The sequence below is a fragment of the Anser brachyrhynchus genome, assembly GCF_964034855.1.
Source record: "Anser brachyrhynchus genome assembly, chromosome: Z".
Lineage (NCBI taxonomy): Eukaryota > Metazoa > Chordata > Aves > Anseriformes > Anatidae > Anser > Anser brachyrhynchus.
Window position 1 is genome coordinate 32,689,824 of NC_137697.1, and position 25,767 is coordinate 32,715,590.

Consider the following 25,767-nt stretch of genomic DNA (forward strand, 5'->3'; position numbering starts at 1 on the left):
GATATCCATCCTGTGCATGGATACAATTTACAATTTTTATTCAACTTCAGTGATGGACCTTCTACTGCTATTGTTTCTGAATGCTTCTGCTCCTGGCACCCATATTAGAACAGGAAATCAAGGCCTAGAAGCAACCAATTCTAGCATCAAGCAACTACTGCTGCAAAAACCTGTTTCTGCTATTCCATGACCCTTATAGACTCTGATTGCATGAATGTCATTAGTTATCCAAGAAAACTCCCAAAATTGAGAAAAACAACCTGGTTATTGGTCTACTGCTTCATGTAACTTGTTTGTTAAAAGATCGATGCATCGCTGGGATACAATCCAATCAGGTCAGCATTTATATTTAATTATCCAGTCATAATGCAAGACAATTCAAACAATTGTACAATTGTTAGCTGTTGAGCTCAGTCCCAAACCACATTAGATTTTCTCTCCCTGTTAAGTTTTCTAGTTTCCTTTGTTCTAAGTCTATTAATAGGAGAGTGATACACCATATTCTTACAAGCATTTTGCTTTTGTTCAAGCATTCCTGTGGCAGTACAATTATGTACGGCCACATTAGCTTTCTTTTCTTGTCTGGCGGAAATAAACTTGAATAAGGTTCTGTATAGTGCAGAAGTTTTGATGGTATATTGAGCTTTAAGACTACATCCTACTACTACCACAACATAAATGTAAGAGAAGGTCACTGTCACACAAGGTAGATTTTAAAAAAAAAAGCTGCAACTTCATTTGAATGCCCATAATACTAAGAATATAATTCAGACTTGTTAAAAAATGTTAAAAGTTAACAATTAAAAAACTCAAATCTCTGTAAAATGAATTCAGTAGTTTTGAGTGAAGTTGTATTTTCAGTATCATTCAGATAAATACTACAATGACTTGTATATCTTGTTTCTTACCTAGCTCTTACAGAGCCACTAAATTTCTTAATCACCACACAGCAAAATTATTGATCGTTCTGCTGCCCTTGTTTTAAAACAGATTCCCATTTCTCTGATATTCCAGCTCTCAAAGAATTTTTACAGTTCTGTTTTCTAGTCCCACTGCTCAGACCTCTCCTCCTTCCTCTCCTTCTGCCACCTCACTCCTGCCCCCAATGTCTTAAGCAACCCACCTCTCCCTCTCAAGATGTCTCAACAGCTTACTCAGCCACGCCAGAAAACATTGCTGAAGTTCACTCCTAAACTTTAACATATCTTGCTCGTATCCAACACAAGGCCTAAATCTGTTGCAAAAGGAGTTCAGCATTTTTTCCTGACATCCATACAATGTCTCCTGGGATTGCATTTGAAGGGTTGTAAGTCTCACACTGACACTCCTCCCAGTACATGTGGAAGAGGAGGAACAAACAAACAAACAAAAATATCACTCAGTTTTGTCCCAAGGCGTCAATTACCATGAGATAATAGGTTAAGCCAGATGCACCTGCTTAGCAAACCACATTCAGAATCCCTTTGCTCACAGCAAAGTTTCCCCCTCGGGGCCTCCTGAGGACTATAATTGCTTTTTCAAACAGTAAAACTAAGCATAAATACTCCCCTCAGCTCTGCATATTTCTGGGCCAATTCCTCCAGCACCCTATGATCCCATACAAAATTGCGTTACACTGAACCTCACCACATACCTGATCACACTCGTAGAATACTTTAAGATAAGAAAGCAATAGAAGGGAAGATGAGGATGGAAAAATTTCAAGTGCTTTCCATTCCTTCTCCCCAGTCCTTTGGCAAGGGAGGATGTGAAGCTGAAGTGTCACATGCAGTTATGGACTAGCACATGACATTGCTAACACCCAAACACATTGACATAAAGAACATTTGAACCCTCCCAGCTTATGTAAAATACCGGAGTGATTTCATGACAGTAGTCAATCAATCACAGGAGGAGGGTGGGGAGGGAGGAAGAGTGTGGACTGAAGTCAACCACCCCTTTTTTCTTCAGTGTCAAGCAAGTAACTTCCACTTGGCTGATTTGTTCCCATAGCGGTAATCTGAGTTTATCTGCAGCCATTCTTGCTTCACTTGAAAGGATGCCAGCAGAACAATTTGAAACTACAACCCCTTGATGAAATCTTTCTGCCCAGTCAACACTTCTCTTGCATGCAACGTCAGTGTAAGGAACTTCAGGCATCTCTCCAAACGTTAAGTGAAGCCAAACTGTCTCACCCCTACAAAACGGTGTCATTTCCACTGAACTGCACACTGAAGTGCACAAAGGATAAACTGACCAGAACTGAATCAGCTGAGTGACAGAGCAAATTTTATTCCTCCTTTCACAACTACTAGTCTCTCTCATAAATCACACGAGGCTTTGAAAGAACCGGGAAAGAGCGAAAATCTTTCTGCGCATGTGGCTAAAAGGAAATTGCATGGCTCAGAATCGCCAGGATCAAGAAACGCTTCCATTCAGTTATTGCCTAGAGCAAAGCTCAGTTCAGCAGCAACTTCACTCTCAACCACGATTCAGAACAAAGAGTTTTCTTCTTGTAGTTTGATCCACATAAAAGAATATTTTACGCTCAAGGACTTTCTGACACAACAAGCAGGAGCAAACCATGATGAAGTGTTCTGGTTCCTCCCCTCTTAAGAAAAAAACGTTACGTACCTGTCTATAGGCAAACAAGCCTTATAAGAAGGCAAGAAGAATTAAATCCATTTTCAAATCATTGTGACCCATGACTTTTAAGTCCATCCTTACTGCTGCAGAAAACATAAGGAAAGTATTCACTAGCTTCTACAAGGTAAATCATGAAAAGAAAACTTAGAAAAGAATGGAAAATGGAGTCAAGTTATTACAAGAGGTGGGAAGTTGGTAAATGAAATTTAATGAGTGCAATTCCATAGTTTAACACCACAATACTGTTAAAATGGCATCATAACAACCTGTCAAATTAAAAGGTAAACAGAAAACAACAAACCATGCACTTGAAGCATCCTTGTGTGTCAGGCTGGATTATAAATATTTCTCATAAACCCAAGGGACAGCAAAGGCTGATGTACCAACAGTACGCTGGTACAGGGTTTTTCCACATTTAATCAGTAGCTTGGCAAGTGTGTCCAAGGCATGTGACAGAAAAACTCCCCACCTTCTTCCTCCATCTTCTGTATCCTTCTACTTTAAGTTCACTGGGCACTGTCCACAAATAACCAGGGGAGCGCAACTGCCAAAGGATAGCTTTTGGAAATGCCAGCAGGCATCCATCTGCAGTCAACGCTCTGCATTAAAAGTCTGACCCCAGGCCTTTTGCAGCCTGACCTACTGTAGTACACCAGCCACGCCGAGACAGAGCACACACAAGTATTTGTCAAGCTGGTCAGCAACTGGAGGGGAGTTGCTGCCAAAGAGCAGGGTCAGGAAAAACATCACCCCCTTTGATGCTGAAGAGCAAAACATTTTCAGGAAACGTGAAGTGCTGGAAAACAAAAATTTACAGCCAAACCATAACCACTACATAGGTCCTCAAGCAAAACAATGCTAGTACAGATACACACAGAAATAGGAGTTCTGATGGCACCCTCTAAGGAACACATGTGCACACATTACCGATCAGCTATGCTACTGCCACTTTGGTTGTTTAAAAACGTTCCCACGCAACTCTTTGAGCAGAAGAATCAAAACCACTGACCATTTTTTCTACTTATGGAACATAAAGTTATGTAGGAAAACAAACCAATTGATAAAGTAAACTGTTATTCATTCTGTCCTGCAACTCTTCAAAAAGCCTCTGAAACACTGTACAGAAGAACCGTCAGCCCTGGCCACTAGAAGAAACGCACATTATCCAGCAGATTCTTGCAGTGCTGGGATGCAGAAATAAGTGCAATCGGTGCCAAGCGCTGACCCTGGCAGCAAGCTCTGTAGCTCAAAGGCCAACAGTTTGTCTCTGAGAGCTCTGTTTGCAAAGCCTGGAATGACAGTCTATCTGGACGTACCACGTTCTCTGCAAAAAGCTCATATGGGCTACATATCCTAAGGAGCAAGCACCTGAAATGCTTTCCTATCATCTACTAGGTATGCATGTGCAAAGGAAAGACATGGCAGGCTGAATAGATACATTAGGAAATCATAAATAATAGGTGTATCATTTCTTGTAGATACGTAAAGATGTCGTTAGATCAGAGCTGTGGTTCTGCAAAGCTTTCTTTTTTTGGTGCTGTTTTGTTTCTTTAAAAAAGAATCATATATTGAAAATTCAGTGGTGGAAACACTAAGCACTGTTAATCAAATCTAGAGACTCCACCAGCAGAGTATGTAAAAAGATACTGCTCTCTGCTTCACAGGACATGACAGAAGGCACAAACATACACACCTGGAAAGCTGCTGACAATCATCTGCCTGCCAAATTAACTGCTACAAGTGCAGGCCTTCAAGGAGCATTTTCATCTTCACTGTAGTTTTAAGTTACTGGATAGAGGTGCCTGGAGGGTTCATGAAGGCATCTCCCTCACTGTTAAGGAAGTTAGATGATACTTTATTCTTGCATAGCATCAAATGTAATTGCATATATGTATTAGTTTCCATTGTACATTCCATCTAAGATGTGTTTGGGAATATAATGCTGCCTTAAGGCAGATACTTGGAGTCCCTGTCTGTGATCAGACTGGGTCACATAAAACTCTTATCAAGTTCTGCATTTTGATGATAAGAAATACATTCCAAATACAGGTTTAAAATACAAAATGATTTTAAGTTCATTTACATTTTAAACACAGACTTGAATTCCACTATATTATTTGGCTTGTAAGCCATATACAGCTCACTTCATTCATAAAAGAGTTCTGCAGCATCAATGGCATTAGCTTCCCAAGAAAACACTAACTTAGTCCTTTGTGTAGTAGAAAGTGGTCTTTAAAACGTTTCAAGTGTCAGTTAAATCTGCATGTGCCTTACCTTTCTAATAACCATAAGCTGTGAAAAACAGAATTCCTAGAAATAAAGTCTCAAACTTTGTATTGTTGGAATAGCCTCATTAAAAAAATATAGCAGAAACTAGAAGTCATAGCTGTAGTATCTCGCTAGATCATTTTTCTGTCTTCGACAAAATAATGAAAAAATTGTTGTCTTTATAAAAGAAACAGAATTACGGACTTTAATAACCATAATATAAAGAATATAACCATTGGAGGAGCCACACTTACAATTTCTCCCCACCAACGTTCAGTACACTTAAGAAACTTTAGCTCTTTCACAATCTCTAACAATAATAGGAAGGAGAAAAGATCAGCCAGAGCTCCCTTTTTTGTTAATATAGACACTGCCACTGAATTCACAGCCAAAGCAGACTAATTCCAAACTCTTAAGGGCTTACAGCTTCCCCCCCCACCCTGCCGCCCAACATTGACAGAATCAGGTCCAAAAAGCAGCAGCCATTTGGAGGTAAGGAGAAAGAGACTGGCAACAGGTCTACCAACCCACCCTGTGCTGAAATACACTGCAAGTCTTCCACTTCGGAAACAATTCCATTTTTCAAGTATTCACTGAAATAAATTGATGGTGAGTATAATTTAAACAATAGCCCTCTAAAGTGTTTATCTGTAAAAGCAAAACTCTGCTGTAGCTCAGGCAGTAACTGCACAGTGTCAGCCTCTCCGCTCACCTCCGGTCAACATGCTTCAACCCCGTTCTTGCAAAACCCCTGCAAAGCAAGTCACCAAAACCTACTGCCGTAGGTATTTCATGCCAAATCTCTCTCAACAGAACCACCAGCACACAGCTACTTATTAGATGCACTGCAGCAACAGAAATGTTCAAGCACCACGGGAACCACATCAAAAAGCCAACAAGATGGATTCAGAAGAGGCAAAATGGATAAACACAGCAGATGAGGAAGACCACAGAACAAGATGGGTGGAATAGGAGTGGGACGGTTACCCAGACTGACTGTGTAAACCTTTCTGTAGGACTTCTTTTGTTCCCCAAACAAACACACAAAGCATTAACAGGTAGTTCACTCCAGGCTAATAAATACCCATATCCCACCTAGCATGTGTTACAGTTAACACAGAGAAACACCATACACAAGCAGTATACTTACAGTACTAATTGTCCCAGAAGCCACAAAAAAAAACCCTGTTGTTTACCGTGGTTTCCACTCACACTTTTGCAGAGTGAACATGTGTGTGTATGGTGGGCTCTGCTTTCTGCCTGCGCACCATACCAGGTCTGCCGTCCTGCCAGGCAGCCTCCGCCACCCTCGGGTGCTTTGCAAGCATATCAACTGCTTCCCTTACAAGACAGGTGTCAGAAAGCATGTTTTCCCACTAAAGCACACAGCCCTCTAAAGACTATTAGTAGGGGCTCGGGAGAAGGAGAAGAGATTGATTTATTTTACACTGTGGAGTTTGCTTCTCCACAGAAGCAGGATTATTTTTGGTTAAAACGCTGACCCACGCCCCCTGAGCACAACCAACGTTTGAGACACAAAATTCCGCCCTTGCCCTCCCACGGTGCAAGAAAGAAGGCAGCGCCCCATGCCAGCCATGGCACACGCAGCCGTGCCCCCAGCGCTCTTCGCTTCTGCTCACCAGCCTGAACCTCCCAGCTCCGATTTAACTGGGGGTGCATGGAAAAACACAGAAAACGGGATTTCCACGGTCTCTCAGCCTCAGCTGGCCAGCTTGGGTGAAGAGTGACCCTGCAATCCTCCAGCCCACCCTGCGCAAGTCCTCCACGTCGGCTGCACGTGTGCTGCTAAGCGGGACACCACGGCCCACAACAGCAGCTACCAACACCCGCTGCACCCGTTATGTGCGCGTCGGGCGAGGGGAGGCTACCGACCTGCTCCTCCCCTGCAGCGGGCCCGCGTGGCTCTCTCCCGGCGGAGCCCTGCGTCGCTCCCATGGTGACATGGCCGGGCCACCCGCTGCCACGGGCGATAACGGCCGAGCCCACCGCCCCGCACACCCCCGCCAGGAAGGGCTGGAGGGAGCCGAGGGGAGGTGGTGGCGGGGGCGGCCAGAGACCGGCACGGACAAAGCCGGCACTGAGGAGCCCGCCACAGAGAGACTTTGTACCGCCGGGGCCCAGCCGCCGGCCAATCCGGCCTGCGGAGGCCCCAGGGAGGCGAAGAGACATTGTCATTCTCCCTGGGATGAAAAGAATTGTTATTCTCCCTCTACAAAAATATTTCTTGTCTTCTTGCCCTTGGCAGCTGCCAGTAGCTGACGCGTGTCACGGGATAAACCAGAGATGTCCTGGGTTCAGGCCTGGGTGGGATTTCTGGAAGTAGTGCAAAGCTTTTGGATGGCACCCACAGACCTGCTTTATCAAGCAGAAAGGCACCCATCACTTCTACCTTTTCGGTCCATATGCTTCCTGAAAGAAAGCCCCCCCCAGACCTGCTGACATCCCCAACCCCACAGCCTCCATCAGGTACCCTCCCATCACCTAACAATCTTTCCGTATCTGTCCCAAATACAGCAGTGCTGCAGTTAATTCAGAGGCTGGATTGACCATGTTGTTTTTGAGGCCATTGTTACATTTTTTTTTTTTTTTAAAACGCATGCTCTTGAGGTAACAGAATTCTCAAGGGCTTTCAGAAATGACTGGGCATTAAAAAGGAGAAGACTGGCAGAAGTTCAGCCGCACTGTTGTATTCACAGACACGGATTCTTTTCCCAGTGCTACTGTCTTCCTGGGGCTGCATTATTTTGGGTGGATGAGTCAATACTTGAATCAACTCTTGGAAGGAAGAAATTAAGGAGGACAAACCATCAGGGAAGAGATTTCTTAAGCCAACACTTTAAAAAAAGAATGCAAACAGCATGTTACTTTGTGTGGCCTACCCTCAAATTTGGAGAGAAAAAGGCAGTAAAATGCCAGAGCATTAAGTTGGCTCTTCTTTCATCTGGTTTCTACCCTCAAGTTTTACAAGTAACTGACACCACCCAACTTCTGTTGAAGTACTAGCAGTCCAGTATATGTGCAAACATCAAGGTCACTAGGAAAATGAAGCACAGAGGCCAGTCTCCTCACATAAACAGGGTAGAGTGAGATACAAGAGCAGCATCTGGCCTCAAGAATGTCTTCGTGAGATGCAGCAGGGCAAGGCAAACCTGCTCTAGGCATTGCTGAGCACTTCTGCACATCTTTGAAATTGAAGACAGCTTTCTGAAAAGCTAGCACAGGCTGGCAGTATCAGCATAGGACATTATGCCACTGCTTCAGCAGGGAAAGCCACTACCCAATACACACCTCCCTGAAATGACTGGACATGATGACAATTATATGGGCTAGTTTTTACTTTGATAGAATACAGTAGGATTTTGCTGCAGATAAGTAGACAGCTTTAAAAGCAAGAATAGTTTTAGCCTGATGGCAATGTATTCTTGCAAAGAAAACAGTTGACAGGCACGAAGTGGGACAGGGAAAGGAGAAGCCACGAGATCACTAACGCATTCTCTTAACACACACGTATCAAGTTCATGGCAGCAAAAAGTACGGCACCAGCCACCTGCAACTGCTTCCCTCCACACAGGCTCTGGCAGGGGACGAAGAGCCAGCTCTGCCAGCTCCCCCTCTTGACACAGCCCCCTTGGGAGTGCAGGCAGAGCATGTAAGCCTGTCCCATGGCAAGACTGACGAGGATTGCTTCTCATTCCATGCAAAAGCCACGGCTTGGCCTAAAGCCTCCTTTTATCATGTTTTGTGACTATCAAAGCAACATGGTGTTAACCCTAACAGTGAGGTTATCTGACTTCACTTCCCTGAGCTGCAAGGCTGCCACCATGGTTAACACACTTCGCTAGCCTGAGGTAAGTGCAACACAAATGCAGGAACTGACCACAGTTATGCAAGCAAAACAGATTTGTTTTTAATCCTTTACCACAAATCATCACCTGGGAAGGGCCTATCGGTTTGTCTCCATTCAATTTCCTGCAATAACAGATGGAAAACAATTCATTTGGGCTTATAAGAATATTTCCTATGTTTGTCCACAACAGTATAGTGGACATGTAACTTTTTCTGCTTTTTTCTTTTCTCAAACCAAACAGCTACCCTGCCACGATAGGCAGATAAATTGTCCTGTAACAGCCTGAAAGAGCGAGCAGTGACTCCTAGTGCTCAGGCTCACACTAGAGCTTGGCCAAGTGCCCAGATGCCCATACTGATGTGACAATCAATGCAATCACAATTTACAAGCTATTCATCCTACAATTAGTCCACAGAGAACAGACTTTAAGGCCTTCCTGGGTGCTTTCTTCCCTTTGATGGAGCTATCCTCCCAAGGTGGGTATGTGGTTGGGCCTTAGGAGGGGAAGATGATGCCACTGAAACCAGAAATGGAAGGATACAGTACAGCAGTCTAACCAGTGACAAGAGCTGCAGGAACTACTCCTCTGGCACAAGTTACAGACCTCCTACAGCAGGAAAAGGAGAGCAGGTACTCGAGGCACCCAATTGACCTAACAGCTATTCCACTGGAGGACAGCATCCCCATTCTCCTCCCTTGTAAGCTATAGGGAAGAAAAAAAAAAACACAAACCTAAACCACAGCTCAAACAAGCACATCTTTAAGTGTATAATTAGATACACCTTCTCTTCCTGACTATTTGTACTGAAGGCTACAAGACCCTGTCCATCAATCATGAGTGACTACACAGAATATGTGCAATCTAGTCAAAATTAGCTTGGGACAGCAGCACAAGCAGAAGAGGAGCCAGAGACCCAGCAGGACAGTCTGTTCTGTCTATGCAGGTCTCTGCATGCTCAAGAGTGAGTGTCTGGAGGCAGGGCTGCATTCATCTTTCACTCCTTCTACTTCAAAGAGAATATTTAGGTGCAACTGAAGTCAGTCCTAGAAAGGATGCTGTTTCATGGAAAGTAATGGCTGGTTATCAATACCACGTCAAAATTACATGCATCAGACTAACAATGTGCAGCTCTGTTCTCAGCAGTGTTTAGGACCAGCTATTCTGCATGTGCAACAACTGTAAACGCAGTATTACATTCCAGGGATTTCATGAAATGTTACATAGTTGTTCAGAGAGTTTACTACGAACTTCCATGGAACAACTAATCATTATTAATTGTATGAGAAGCACGGAAATAACTTTTAATGACCACATTTTCCTACTGAGACTTTCAGCTTAAGTAATCAAGGCAGACATTGTTTGCCTAGGATCAGATTCAATCCACAGTCTGTGTAGCGCTAATTTAAAGAGATTGCTTCTGCAGCTTGAGTCATGTAAAACCTAGGATGTATTCCATAAATTATCTAATTTTACTGTGAATGCAGTGGTTGTGCTGCTTCTACCATCAGCAGAGGGAACACCCTTTTACCATTACACGACAGGATGCAAATGTAAAACAAGCAGCAGCCTCCCAGTTACTTCTGCCAACCAAACAAGGCAGTCCAGCAATTTGCCTGCAGCAACCACGAGCGGTTACGGTGTTGTGACATAGGTGATCTCTGCTTCCTTCCCATCCTCTCCACACCTCCAATCAAGCCTTTTAAGTGGCCCCTCTGACAATCATACATATTTAGTTATTTGTTTGTAAGCAGAGTTCAACACTGAACAGTGCTAGACAGCATGTCAAACAAGCAAGCTTAAAGAAGTGGGAACTGTTTTCAGTAAGAGACACTGGGAATGTACACTGCTAGTCCACCTATTGAACTGTCTGAACACAGACATCAGTTTTGCTTTTGTTTTTAAGCATGATCTTTTTAAGCATGATCTTTTAATGAAAGGCACTGTAGAAGTTTCTAAAAATACCATGTTGCCAAACAGCCTTTCCCCCTTCCAATCTCTTTAGACTGCTTTTTGTCATCAGTCTGCAAAATCACACAAATCAGTCAGCCCAGTCCTACTTAAATGATTCATAAATCCAATTATGCCCACTTCTTTATATAGCGAGCTACGCCCTAACAGATTCAACCTTCAGGATTAGAGGATGTGTAGGTAGGTGACCTCTGACTCTCTACCTGCTCAGGACATACATATGGTTCAAACAGCTCTACACAGCAGTTAAACCACATGAATGGCACAGTAATCTTAATCTGTCTTGAGGGGATGGGAATGCTGCAAGAAATGCTGCCCTGAACTTGTTACTGTGTGTAGGAGTGAATCCAGTGGCGTGCCACCAAGGTGGTGGGGCTGAAGAACTGACCCTGCAGCTGGAGGCTGTGGGAGCAGGGCTCGTTCAGCCTGGAGAAAGGATGGCTGCAGGGGCACCAAGCAGCAGCCCATCAGCACCGATGAGAGGGGATCGAGGAGATGCAGCCGGGCTCTTAACATTGCACATGGCTGGAGGACAGGAGACAACGAGCAAAAGCTCAAACAAGAGAGGTTGGAGCTACAAGCTATGCAGCTTGTAGAGTCAGGAATGTTGGCCACCTCTGGTCTACTGTTAAGGATGCAGAAATATATGTGCTCTCCATGTTCCAAAGCAGTAATTCCAAGGCTTTTATTTTAGAAAGCATAGGTGTCCTTGTAAGAAACATTGCCCAACTTAAAACTGTATCCCATGCTCCACATGTATTTTTTCTGAGGTAATAACCAGTACAAAATTATTCGCGGTTCACTAAGCCACCTCTTTCGACCTTCATGTGGGATTTTATTTTTTGCAACTTAGACATACAGATTTAGACATTTTGCAACCTAGACATTTCAAATCAACAAAGCTTAAAAGACATTGGTCAAGATTTAGAGTAAGATGCAGCATCATTCTGAGCTAATGAAGTTCAATTTCACAAAAATCGGAAAAAAGTACTGTGACAGATCTGTTACATGATCAACAACTAGGACTAGGAACAGTACTACAATATTTCTTACTGTTAATTTCTGTAACATATAGTATATTTTTCTCAACGGTTTTGAAATCTTGGTCTTCAAGTCTACTAGATGTCACACAAAGATTCCAGAGGTTTATTTTGCTGAAAAACAGCAGAAGACACTGCTTGTTTTATGTTGCCATGTCTTTGAAAAGAACATGTGAATTAGTAGATAGATGCATAGCACCTTTCACAGGATAAATAAAATCAAAACAGCAAAGGCATTTGGTAACAGGCACTAACAAAAATGATACCATTGAAAATAAAGAAATACAGCTTCTATTTGTCCTAAACATGTTGATACAATACATTTTCTTCTCTGCAATGTTTTAAACTGTACAGTGTGTTCAAAAGTATACCGGTAAGCAAATGAAATACTGTGACATAATGCTAGAGCGTGATGCCAGGATGTAGCAGTGACTATCTCAAACCTTCTCTCTCATCCTTTATAATAAAATAAGTTTACCAGTAGAGTAAGTAAAATTAAAACAACTTCCTCTGGCATATGCACTTCGACCTCTATTAATTTAAGAAGCTAGTACTGTTATTCTAAAAAACAAAACAACAAAGTAGTTTAAACAAAGTCAAACCACATAAACACGCACTGTGTTTCTCTTTGAACATCATACAAAAGTGCATATCAACACTCAAAAGAATCTCTCTTCTTTGCCCTCAACTTGCTCATTTTACACAGAAGGCATCACATGAGCACATTCTGGTTGAACACTCATTTTGCTTACATCTCATTTCCTTCCTCTATCCTCCATTTTCCTTGACTGCTCCTTGCAAAGCAGTGAAACAATCTTCTGCTTTTAGCAATTTATCTGCCTTCCCTCACTAGAAGTCAAGCCCTTACAACATCAAAAACTTTACCATGGTAATCAATTCTTATGGCACAAATTAAGACAGCACAGTAAAGAAAGATCCATTTCTCATGCAGCTCATTATACTTATTAAGAACAAGTAAAAAATATGCAGAATGCACAAGACATAACAACATACTCAAAACATTCTTGTCCATTTTTTTCCTGATACAGAGGTTAATTTAAAAAACAAAGCTCCAGACAGCAGCTCTTCAGCCAAGTTTGTTCTTTAGAGCACTAAAGCTCTGCTTCAAAGCTCTGCCTCTCCCTATCCTATTTATACTGGCAAACCTCCTGCTGAAGAGCTCGTTAAGAAACAAAGCAGTTCTGCAGCCCTATTTAGTAATAGCAAGGTCGCACACAGACTGAGGTATTGTGACCACTTTCTGGGTGCCGCTTTTCAGGAAAGACTGGAATTAGCTTGAAATTAGTCCCCCTACACTGAGAGTCCAGGGAAAAAGAGAGAGAAGAACCATCAGTGACAAGGCAGATGGACACAGCCACCCCAGTCATTTGCTTACCTATTCTGTAACTCCTGGAAGCTCACAAGCTGGGTGGCCGGATGCAACCTCCGAAGCATCTTTTTCTAGGGGATAACTGGTTCTGGAATTCTGCTCAGAGTTGTGCTTACATGTACCCAAATCCCCTGCTGTAAGGCTTGCTTACCATTCAACTTGAAAGTTTTTCGTTTCAAGGGAACAGTGCTAAAGAGTCTGCTACAGAACCCAGCTAGAACATTCCTGCCTATCCATGCTTCAGTGACATTTTCACGTCATATTTTCCCCCACACTGCTCCCTGTCAAAACAGGGCATTGTATAAAATAACAAATAAGCAAGCCAACATCTTATCTTTTTTTTTTTCCTTTTTTGTTTGGTCTTTCTATCATGTCTTTAGAGTCTTATTAACCAGCATCCTCTCCCTTTACTCCCAGAACATTAACCAAAGCCACTCATCTGTTAGTTTAAGTATATCACAAATTAGGAAGACCAATTAATACCCACATTTCCAAGTAAGTAACTAAAGGAGCAATAGCTATTCATCTCTCAGGAATGAAAGATAAGTCAATTTTAGCTTCATAAAACCAACATAAAGATCGTTTGCTCTCTTAAAATTGTCATCTGTTAATGACTTACAAAAACAAGCCAAGCGTGCTTGACTGACACATAAAAACTAAGTACGCATTTTATATTCTCTCTGGAAGCACTTGAGAAAACGTTTCCAGTGTAAGATTAAGATGCCAAAAGGATTATATTTACCTTAATGATGTACTATAAGAAAATATGCAGCAAAACAACTCTCTTTGTGTGTGGCTATTCTGTTTCCCAGGACTCTACTGAGTCACTAAGCAATTCCCATTAATATTACCCTCTGTGCTTAAAGTAATTTATTTATTCCCAAACCCACGCTAAATATTTATATTTGCTGAAGACACCACCATAGATTAAATCCATTCTTTACCAATGTTTAGCTAAGAGATGAACTAGTCCAGGCCTGTGCGTTAGTATTTGCATAACTTTAGCACAATATTGAGTTCATTGCAGAAGTCTCTCGTCTTCTGGAGGCCTGTGGTACATCATCAAGCTTTCAGTAAGTGTGCGTGTGCTTGTTCTATGTTGCTACGGAAATCCAGAAGAACTAGTTCTGATTTCAATATATTACTTACTCTAGTGAGTACTGCTTCATAAAACCTTTTAAAAGCATAGCTTAAAGAATGAACGTGACAGACAGAGAATGACAAGAATCCATCATTTCAAAGTAATGACTGGTTCTTACGGATGTAACTTGACCACTACCTTGTGAGGAATGTTGATTTTTGAGAGTCTTGGTCTGCTTGCTGTGAGATGCTTCGGGCGTGATGTACAGCCGTGCTCCCAGTCCCACACGCAAGGAGATGGCAATGCAGCACTGTGCTCCCTGAAAAACAAAGCCTCATTTTAGTTTTGTGTAATCACAAGAGAACAGACTGAAAGCCTGGGACACTAAAGTCCTTGAGATAAAGAGGATACATTTCCCCGGTTGGTTTGGCATGCTTTAGCTTCCCTGGCAGTCGGGTTGAAGCAGTGCTCGAATGAGGGAGATGTCCATCCATTTTACACTTGCAGCAACACTATGAACTTCAAGTCAAGCACTGTTCCCCATCAGGCGCCCACACAGGCCTGCACACAAGGAAAAAATGCATTCTTGCAAGCTAAATAAGGTACAGACAGGAAGCATGCTTATTTTCCATTTGTTGCACTTGTCTTCTCCTTAAGGCATTTGGGCCTTTTGTTTTGATTTATTCTTTAGTCCGATTGCTTTGTTCGCACAAGATTGTACAGAGCTAAGCTAATAACAGCACTCTGTCCTAAGTATAACCTCACTAAAAACAGATGCATACGCTCAAGTTATTTCAGTTGGTAATTTAACAGCTCCACTTGCCAATTGCAACCTCATTTTCTACTCCTTCCCCTCCCAGGACTGCTTAACAGGCCTCCGTTACCCCTCCGCCGCGCAAGCCGTGTGTCAGCTTCCACTCAGCATTCCTGCCAGAGGGCTGCACCTCTCCCCACCCCTCGTCACAGCCCTTCATTATCCTGTGAAGGAGAACTGAAAAACGAGTGGTTTAACTACAGTGAAGGACAGACTTTTGACAGGAATAGAAACAGAAGCTAGCAGTTAGAAATTTCTTTTTCCCGGCACATCTCGATTGCCTTAATTCCTCTCAAAGAGCATCTTTCCAAAGTGTCCCACCTTCAAAGATATACCCAGACTTCCTTAGAAGCATATTGTATTTCAAAAAAAAGTGTTTTGGTTTTTTTTTTTTGGTTAATAATCCATAGCTGCTTCTGTATAGCAGGAAAGCCATAAGAAATATAATGAAGGAATTTTGCTGAACTACAGTCTACACCACGTTTTATTGAAGTGTCTTCTATGCAGCACCCACTTTTCCCTGAGTACAACCATAATGAGGTCCCAGATTCAAAAAAGGACACTTCAGGCATCTAACATTTTTAAAAGCTACAATTGGTCTCATTAACTTCTTCAAAACCTCACAAATGCAAGCACTTGCCAGATGTCGCATTGTCAAGCTAAAATGTTGTTTTCCATCTCTGCTGACTTTTCCAGCATAAAAGCACCTTTCTCAAAGTAATATGCTACTCTTTTTAATCAAGGTAGGATTTCTGAAGTCACAGAAAAAGAGAATGCTTAATATTAATTTCTATTATCACCAAAAAGCAACAAGAGCTACACATTATGAACAAACATCAGCTTCATTGTTCCAGTCTTCATCATTCCAGGCTGTATGCAGAATAAATACTCTTTTGGAAGCAGCAGGAAAGTTACACAAGGAAGCTAAAACTATACTACTATTAATGTTATAATTTGCCTCTCTGTGAAGATGCCAAAACTTGTAAAAAAAATCCATCTGCCACAGAAATCACATCACCATTCCAAGCAAAAAAATGGAAATAGGAAAACATACTTTATAATGCCTTTGACACGGAAATGTAAATGAATACCTTAGCAAAATAACGTATTTCCGTTTCACAACTTTCAAGTGATAGCACTGGAGCTGGCGTCACATTCTAATGCTAGCTTTTGTCTTAGGAATAATAAGAGCAGTGAAGGAAAAATTTAAGTTAGGAATGCACATGAATTTGTGCAGTAAGGAGTCAGATGAGGATCTCTACACCTTACATTCAGTATTAGCTTTTGGAAGCCATCTCATGATCTTAATATATGTATAACGTAATTATATATTATTATTAGAAACATATATATGCTTTTAAAATGCTTATTTTGATTTTTATATGAACCTGAGAGTACCTCTAGAAGCTGAATGAGAAGCAGATGTTAACAAAGTGAATTATTAATTTCCTTATTCCAGTTGTATAGAACAAGCAGTCTGCAGCTACAAAAAGATCGGTGTTTTTTTCTTGAACTTAGTTCACTTTGCAGCAATAATTTGTCGCTAGCCTTTAGTTCCCTGAAAGATTTAATGAAAACATAAAAGAGATCCCGATTACAGTCCAATGACAACAGCTTTTCTGCTTTTGTGAAACAGTTGGAATAGCAAATCCAAGTGTAATCCAGATACATCTTAAACAGCTTGGAATTCGAGGCATATATAACAATTGTATCGACTAAACCTCTCTGTGAAAGGAGGAGATGCCTGATTAAGGACGCTGGAAAGAAAAACAAAGATTAACAGGCTAGTGTCTTTTGCACTTTGATACTGACGGTCAGTAGCAGGTGAAAGAGAAGCAACCCCATGTTTGAGTTACAAAACAAAAAATAATGGGTGCCAAAGTTAGCTAGTTTCATTTTTGGACTGCTTGTTTCAGGCTGCGACTCTGGCCAAACAAGCCCACTTGAAAACAAAGAGGAATTCTGCAAGAATGTACTGCTACCTTCCAACACAATTCCTCACAGCATCGAGAGCAGTCATGTAAACCTTTCGTCAACATGCAAAGAGAGGCTGAAAAATTCTAAGAGATTGGCATGCAGATAACTTACATGAAACAATCAAAGGAAGTCACAGACTGGGACACTCCACTGTCCCATGTCCAAATACACTGTACTAAGAATCCCTTTTACCAGGCAGATTTTATATACATATATATGTATACAAAGCTCAACTACTTGTTAATTCAATACCAAAACCCTAGGACAAACTTGCAGAATTCTTGTGTTGGTAAGAGCCTGGAAACTGTTGGCATCAGTGTATTTTCTAGACTAGTTTTTGTGGGTTTGGAGATACAACTGAAAAGTCATACCGTGGTCTGTGTTTGAACTGCTTTTACTGCTGCTGTTACTGTTAGAGGAAGTGCTCTTGTGGAAAAATTACAGGAGAAATCTGAGTTCAGTCACAGCCAAATAATCACATTTTTACTTCAAACTTGTGTTTGAAGGCTGGCTTACACAGAACTATCCCAAAACAGTAGAAACTTATCTAATAATTGGTCTTGAACAAAAGCCTGCTGCATCTTGCACTGTGCCTGAAAAAATGAAACAGCCTTCTGATGCAGAACAAGAATATGGGAGGCTACAAAGGCTGTGACGATGCCCATCCATCGGCGCTACTTATACTGGGGCAAGTGGGAACGAAATATAATCAACTCCCTTTTCACGCTATTAGTTTTTGATAGAAACAGTGATGAACAAGATAAGTCTAATACTCAAGTTGTGTTGTACAAGAAAGCATTCTATACTGTTACATAAAAAACCAGAATTGTCTGTATTTCAGAGTCAGAATATTTAATACCCTTAAGCGATATATCTTTTAATAATTAATGCTTCCCCCTCAGAAAACCGAATTCTTAAGTATGAGCAACTCCTGTTTCCTAGCAGAGAAGGAAAGTTTTACACATGCAGAAAAATGTTCTTCTCCACTTTTACAAGCTGTTAGTTCTCCCATAGGTAAGACTAAAATACACTTTTTTTAAAAAAAAAAAAGAATGGGGACAGCAGACGGACATCCATACAGCAGGTTTAGTAGTGCCCAGCAAACACAGAACAACTATTTTGTTTTCTTTCTGATGAGTATATACCTGTTTATCTTTTCTGTTCTCAAGCAAATTCCTGATTTAGAAATAACGTCTTCTCCTGATTATTCTGCCAGCCAAGGACAAAAGGTACACAGAAATCTCAAGCAAAACCACAAAGTTTAACTACAACTGCAGAAAACAGATTGCTTGGAAGCTACAAAAAAAGATTACCTGTTCAATGAACGATATACCTCTTTTCGGATGAAAAGTTTTCAAAACTGCAAGGCAAGCACAGATTTTCCCATTATTATTCCCTGACAGTATTTTAACACTTACCCTGGATGTTGCCACAGGTTTGCATGTCTACCCTCAGGAAGCAGCTCCCTCTTGTTAAGGGGAGTAATTCCTATTGCTGCTTCTAAAATAGTTATATATTTCTTGTACCGCATCCTGCCTCTCTCAGGAGTTTCACCACGCTAAGTTATCATCCAAATGCAGTTTCTGCAACTGAAGTCATGCCTCTTCACTTATCTGAACTGCTGTTTTTCAAAACATGCTGCGAGTTTCAAGCACATAAACAATGCTTTTTCCCCCCTCTCCCAGGCTTGGAGAGTTAGCAGGAGAGAAAAACCAAAGAAAAACTCCCACCAGATTCCCCTGAAACGTCATTGTTACATAATTCGATCTTTGAATAAGACACTAATGAAAATGATTGAAGAGACAATCACGGTTCTAAGCCTGGCCGGATAATGCACACTCTTCAATTGACTAATCCTTTGCTAAATCTCTGCTGCCTATAATCTTCCAAGTACTAATGGAGCCCTAGGTAACTTCTCTGTCAAATCAATCCAGGGAATGAGAGAGATACGCACAGAAAACTTGGGACATTTTTTAGACACTGGAAGACAAAAACATTTTTTTTTCAAACTTTCTCCTCGCCACCAGAACTCAATAGAAGTGATATCCAGTCAGAAAAGACACGGATAAGCTTTCCCTTTCTTTACTTGTTGCAGAATTAAGAAAGCTAAAGACTCCATTACAATACCTACTAGTCGTTCAGATGCATCTCACACAATGCCTGTCGCCACTTTCTACGTCAAAACTGTTTTAGCCATGAGGTAGGTGGCCTCAGGTACTAACTACAAAGGCGGATGTGGATGTACAAATCGCAATATTAGTGATGTTTTGGAAGTGCTGCAGCACCGCCAAACGACAGTATTAAGGAGACTTTGTGGATTGCAAGAAGACCAGCTAAGGAACTATTTTGATGCTATTCAGACACTAAGAGAGTAAATATGAATGTTTTGTATATAATTTTAGTGTATTAACTATATTACTACAAAGGTGCATTACTGTTATACAGAAATGTTAAAAGAACAGATGGGACAGGAAGTATTTCTTCTAAAGACTTCAGCTACAACAACTCCCTCTATACACTAAGTTATTCTCTATTCTCTTATTCCTTCAAGGGTCTGTCTTGGGACCAGACCTGTTTAATATCTTTATCAGTGACATAAACAATTGAGTGCACCCTCAGCAAGTTTGCAGATGACACCAAGCTGAGTGGTGCAGTCGACACAACAGAAGGAAGGGATGCCATCCAAAGGGACCTGGACAGGCTGGAGAAGTGGGCCCATGTGAACTTCATGAGGTTCAACAGGTCCAAGTGCAAGGTGCTGCACCTGGGTCGGGGCAATCCCAGACATGAGCACAGACTGGGAGAAGAGCTCACTGAGAGCAGCCCTGAACAGAAGGACCTGGGGGTTCTGGTGGACAAAAAGCTTGACATGAGCCAGCAGTGCGCGCTTGCAGCCCATAAGTCCTGGGCTGCATCAGCAGAGGGATAGGCCGCAGGTGGATGGATGTGATTGTGCCCCTCTGCTCTGCCCTTGTGAGGCCCCACCTGGAGTACTGTGTCCAGGTCTGGGGCCCCCAGCACCAGAAGGACGTGGGGCTGTTAGAGCAGGTCCAGAGGAGGGCCATGAAGTTGATCAGAGGGCTGGAGCACCTCTCTGATGAAGAAAGGCTGAGAGAGCTGGGGATGTTCAGCCTGGCCTCTCACTGAGGCCTTTCAATACTTAAAGGGGTCTTACAAAACAGGATGTAGAGGGACTCTTCACTCAGATAATAATGATAGGAAAAAGGGAAATGGTCTTAAACTAAAGGAGGATAGATTTAGATTAGAGAAGGAAAATCTTCACTGTAAGGATAATGAGGCACTGGCACAGGTTGCCCAAAGAATCAGAATCATTAGGGTTGGAAAAGACCTTCAAGATCATCTGGTCCAACCATTGCCCTACCATCACTATCATCCACCAAGCCATGTCCCCAGTCACCATGTCCAACCTCTCCTTAAACACCCCCAGGGATAGTGACACCACCATGTCCCTTGGCAACTTGTTCCAATGCCTAACTACTCCTTTTGGGAAGAAATTTCTCCTAATTTCCAACCTCAACCTCCCCTGGCCCAACTAGAGCCCAATCCCTCTAGTCCTATCACTAGCTACCTTCGATAAGAGGCCGAAGCCCAGAGAAGCTGTGGATGCCCCATCCCTGGAGGTGTTCAAGGCCAGGCTGGATGGGGCCCTGGCCAGCCTGATTTAGTGGGTGGCATCCCCGTCTATGGCAGGGGTGTTGGAGTTAGACAATCTTGAAGGTCCCTTCCACCCCAAGCCATTCTATAATTCTGTGATCTCAAATGAATACTAATAGGCTATCTGTGGGACTAATCTTAGAAGAGCAAAACAAAACTAAGCCTTTTTTAGATTCAGGGAGTACAACTACAAATGACTGACAGAAGGAAGCATTCAGTTTCCACCTACCTACTTGCATTCTGACTTGTAAGAAATATGGAGTCTGAAAATTTGTGATGTATTAAGAGAGATAATTAACATATTAAGTACACAGAAATGAAATTAAGAAAGCAATTAACTTTTGCAGGTCCCAAAAAAGCACTTAACTACAACTTCAAACATCTGTATAGAAAGTATTAAGAAGCTTAAGAAAGTCAAGTACTACTGGAAGTCTCTAAGGACAGTTAATATCATTAAGCTTGCATACATCCTGGCTTTTGATAGCTTTGTCAGATCTATTGTGAAAGCAGTATTGACTAGGAAAGGAAAAGACAAGAAGGAGGCAGCAATTCCATCTTTTCAAGAATCTTCTAACTGCAGTAATCTATGCCAATATCCAATTTTTACTAGAACACAAAAACAGTTTGATCAAACCCAACCTTCCTTCAAAGTCAGTTTTGTCATCAACATCAGTACTACAGCAATTTCTCCTCTGAAGTGCTGTTTCTTCTTCTTTCTGTCCTCCTCAGCACTTTTTTGACCCTAAATTTTTCCCCTTATAGATCTAAGGAACAGATCTCCCTTACAAAAACTTCCTGAAAGTGTTTTTTAAAGCCAGAGCCATAAGCAAAGTTTAGAAACCATTCAGTGCACCGTTGGACCATTCTTTGACTCGCTGGGGAACTAAATCTGACTAGAACAGGTACCTCACAGTTAGCCTTGTGCAAAGCTCACAACCAGACTCCTACAAGAAGCACAAGCTTCTTCCAAGTAAAGTATCACGAAATCTTCAGATATCTAGAGGGAGTAAAGACTGACTCACCGCTTATCAACTTCCTTCAACTTTGTTTGAAAATAGAAATTCAAAGCTACTAGTACACCCATTGTTATTGAAGGACTGCTTTTGCAGAGCAAACAAAAGCTTTAAAATATACCTTCATCCATTGTTTCCTGTTGAGGAGTTATCATCCACTCCCCTTCTTCTGGTTTAGTATTTTTTTTCAGGAAAAAACATCAAGTTTTATTGAAAGAACATAGCACATTCTTCCTAACTGGGAACATACAAGTGAACAAACTTAATCTAAGAATTAAGCTGTTAAAGAAAAGTATGTGTCAACTTCAAGAACTCATGGTCCTCAGCTATATCCACACAGATAACAGCAAACCACCTCAGAGTTCAGCTAAAAAGATTATTTGCTTACTCAATGTATTTGTACTCTGCCAACCTTCTCCCCATAGATTCCACATTAATTATTTACTAATCAGTTTACAAAATAAAGAAAATCCAGTAACATGCACTTCCATCAAATGGATACAGTGATATATAGTGCCACAGCGCACTGTGGCACTGTATCGAGGCTTGGAGCCCGTCACTGTCTTACCAAGCTATGCTGCTATAGGGAACAAGGACGCATGCAAACTTTAAGCTTTTCCTATACCTGTTTCAAAGTCCCCTACTCTTTTCTGTCCTCCTTCTGTACCCTCTTCTGTGCTTCCTTAGCTGCAGCAGAAAAAATAAACGTGCTGGGGCAGTGATTTCCACCCTGGTGAACTTCTACAGAGGACTTTTGCAAAAGCAGTTCAGAGTATTTTCATTGTATTGTTCAATGTATTTTCAATCATCTTAGAACTGAGTCTAAAATTTTTGCAGTGGATGGTTTGGAAACGAAGACATATTTCAGGGAAAGGGGAAAGAAAGATGAAAGCTCTTTTCTGCATTGAAGAAACACTTAAGACATCAAAGTGAAGGCATCCTTTTACTCTAATCCACACTGGATGAAAACGAGTCATGCTCTCTTAATTAGATGTAGCGCATATTTCTTGCAAAACTGATGACAGAAGCATGATCATATCTTCAGTCACTTCAGACCCAACCCCAAAGGAGACAACAGTTGTCCACTGAAGCCAAAAATTACTTTGGAAAGAAAGAAAATTCTTTTTTTCCTCATCCCTCAACAAAACATCTCTCCAACACCTACAGACCAAAGAATTCTGTCATGAAGAGAGCAAAAAACCAAAGGTCTTCTCCTACGCGCTTATTGGGTGACAAGAATAACAACAACAACAGACAATAAGCTTCCAGAGCAAGTGTTTTGTTTGGGCTACACAGCTAAGAAACAGCAAGGGAAACAAGTCAATGCCTATGTAAAGCCTGATCTGTGGAAACAACCTTGAGGCAAAGGAACATCAAGGTTCAGATTTTGTATTTCTTTTTGGGAAGGGGGTCATAGGGGAAACAGTTTCATGGAAAGAGAAGAGGAGGACTTGGAAGCTTCTTTCACACAGCTTCAGTGGCTGTAACTGCTTTTGGCCCCTCCCTGGAGAGCATCCCTTGCCCAAACAGCCCATATGTTCCTGGAGATTCTCAGAATCAGCTTATACAAAGTTGTGCTAAGGAGGCTAGAGACACCAGCAGTCAAATCTGCCAGCTATTAAGCAGAGCTAGATGATGAATCAGATGTTAGAACAGAGAGAGCATGCTGGACTACAGACAGCCGTGCTGTCAGTGACGTACGGGAGAGATTTATCAGTTTTCTCTAATGATCTCTCACAAAAAAAAAAAAAAAAAAGTACTAGCAGGGCAAAGCAAACAGCAAATAGGTTGAACAAACACATGAAACCTTGGTTTACATGAACCCGAAGCACTACTGAGCTCAGGCTCAGTTTATCAATACAAGGGGGGCTGATGTTAAAGAATTAGTTTGGCATGACAGAGAAATGACAGCAAAAAGATTCTGGGAGAAGTATTACTGAGCCTGTCTTAGGAAAAATACAAAGTGGTCCAAAATATCTGATCTCATGCCTGGCTTAGTGGAAACATAGCCAAACCTAAACAGAGATCTGAAATCTGAAATTTCATGTGCATGTAGACCACGCCTGAGATAACGTGCATGCCTTGAAGAAATAAAATGAAATTTCTCAAAAGCAGTTCTGGATTGCTAGTCCAAAAGAGGTGCAGGCAACAGTATGGAAAGAGAGCAGGCTCTAGGAAAAAAAATCTGAACAGAAAGGGATTCTCAGACAGGCTAGCTTTATATTTTTCCTCACATACCTCTTACTGACCCTTAATATCGCATCACACAGCATTTTTGTCTTATGATGTTATACATGTGAAAATACAACACTAATGAGTTTCATTCTTTCCACGGCTCCAGATTAGGAACTGCGGTTATCTCTGAGGTTCCAACACTCAGATACACAATGACAACCTGACCTAATTTCAGGAAGCCTTGGGTAGCTCATGTTTCCTTAAAACAAAGCATGCAGCTCATGAATATACAGCAGGGTAGATGCCATACAAGATATCAGGCCAGAGCTTCCACAGCTCTGTGATTTTTAAGATCATAAACATTTCAAGTACGCTCACAGCTGCAAGAGTCATGTAATGCTGGACAGAAAGGAGAAGCCACACTCCACATTCTCATTTGAAACAGAAATACAAAATATCACCTAACATCATGCACTTTCAAAAAGCAATTATCTAATTCAAAACAAGAAAACACACACTAAACTATTAACGTTTGGGCTGTTTTTTTAAGTTGTAAAGTGATCTGTAGTGGTCTCAAGCAAGTTATAAATCACAACTTATGTATTCACCCCCCCCCCCCCCCCCCCACACACACCCAAAAAAAAAAAAGAAAAAGGATTTACTTCTGAAGTGTGACCTAGCTGTAAGGACATCCTCAGTACTGGTGAAATATACCAACCATTAGAGGAGGAGGAGAAGCTATGGAGAATCTGCGGACAAGGAGCAGACATACTTGAGAAGGGAACTGGCACAAGAGCCTAATACAATGCTGCTCTTTCTGAGGAAGAGGGTAGGTTCAGATAGTTGAAAAAGCAGATGGTGGTTGAACAGTTGTATTACGGCAAAAGCATCAGGGAGAGAAACCTGGGCAGAAACGATAAACGTCAGTACTTCCCTGAGGACTGACAAACAATTCAGAGTACGTGCTCATGGGACTGAAACCAAACATTTAACTGTGAATGACGACATGCACCGGTGCACTGCGTCAGCATGGCCATGCAAAACCAGCAACACCCACTCGGGTGCTGCCGTCTTTATGGGAAACTCCCCACTTCCAGGCATTCTCCACTACAGCAAGATCCACGGTAGAAGACAGACTTAAAAATTATGCCCTATAGTCTCACTGTCGTAAATGTTTGTTTTACAAATCGATTTTCTCATTTTCAAGAAGCCATTCACAGAAATTCACTGCAACGCAGGATTATGATTCACAGGCCTTAAGCTGCTGATCTTATCCAAGATCAACTATCAGATTTAATACATTATTATTTTTTTTTCCCCAGGAAGGAGTGTTTTCACACCTGCTTGAAAGTAAGCCAGACCGGAAAATTTCTAACTTCATCAAACTGTACCTGCTATACCATGTCAGTGCTTTCTTTTCCCCTTTATTGGAACAACTAGTCCCAGGACTGCTACAAAAGCATGAAATCAACACAGCCAAAGCCTGATAAAAGCTAGACTGTCCTTGAGACTGTAAATGCTGTTATTTCAGCAATTAAATGAGAACAGTCTTGTAACAAGAGTTTCCTTTGCTGTACAAGGAAGTTTTGGAGACATACAATGTTGGTAACTCAACATACACGTGCACACACAGACGCTTACTGTTGCCAAAATTTGTACCAAGCTGAACGCTGGTTTGAAGGAGTCCTGGAATATTTTGTCATTCCCCACTTGAAGATTACTAAAATTCAGGAACTTTCAGATGCTTTTACGCATCTAGATTTTGTAAAGGTATATCTCAGCTTGTGAGCTATGCCAATGCCTCTATGTTATTTTAACTACTAAGAAAGATTTCCTGGTTGTCCTTACAAGACACTGAACCAGGAAAGGGGG

At 41.6% G+C, this 25,767-nt stretch overlaps 1 protein-coding gene across 6 annotated transcripts in view; it reads right to left on the minus strand.

Moving 5' to 3' along the window:
* The window catches only part of TJP2 (tight junction protein 2), a 65,720-nt gene that overhangs the window by 37,271 nt on the left and 2,682 nt on the right, over positions 1 to 25,767 (minus strand). For 3 of the 6 annotated variants that reach the window (XM_080574289.1, XM_080574290.1, XM_080574291.1), the window contains exon 2: positions 14,440 to 14,560. Coding sequence is in view for 2 of the 6 variants with exons in the window: in XM_080574287.1 (XP_080430413.1) it covers positions 14,440 to 14,560; positions 18,451 to 18,563 (234 nt within the window). In the remaining 4 variants the exon portion in view is untranslated. Of the gene's footprint in view, positions 1 to 6,786; positions 6,997 to 14,439; positions 14,561 to 18,450; positions 18,603 to 25,767 lie in introns of those variants that run through there. The other 3 variants (XM_080574287.1, XM_080574288.1, XM_080574286.1) reach the window with 3 other exon arrangements.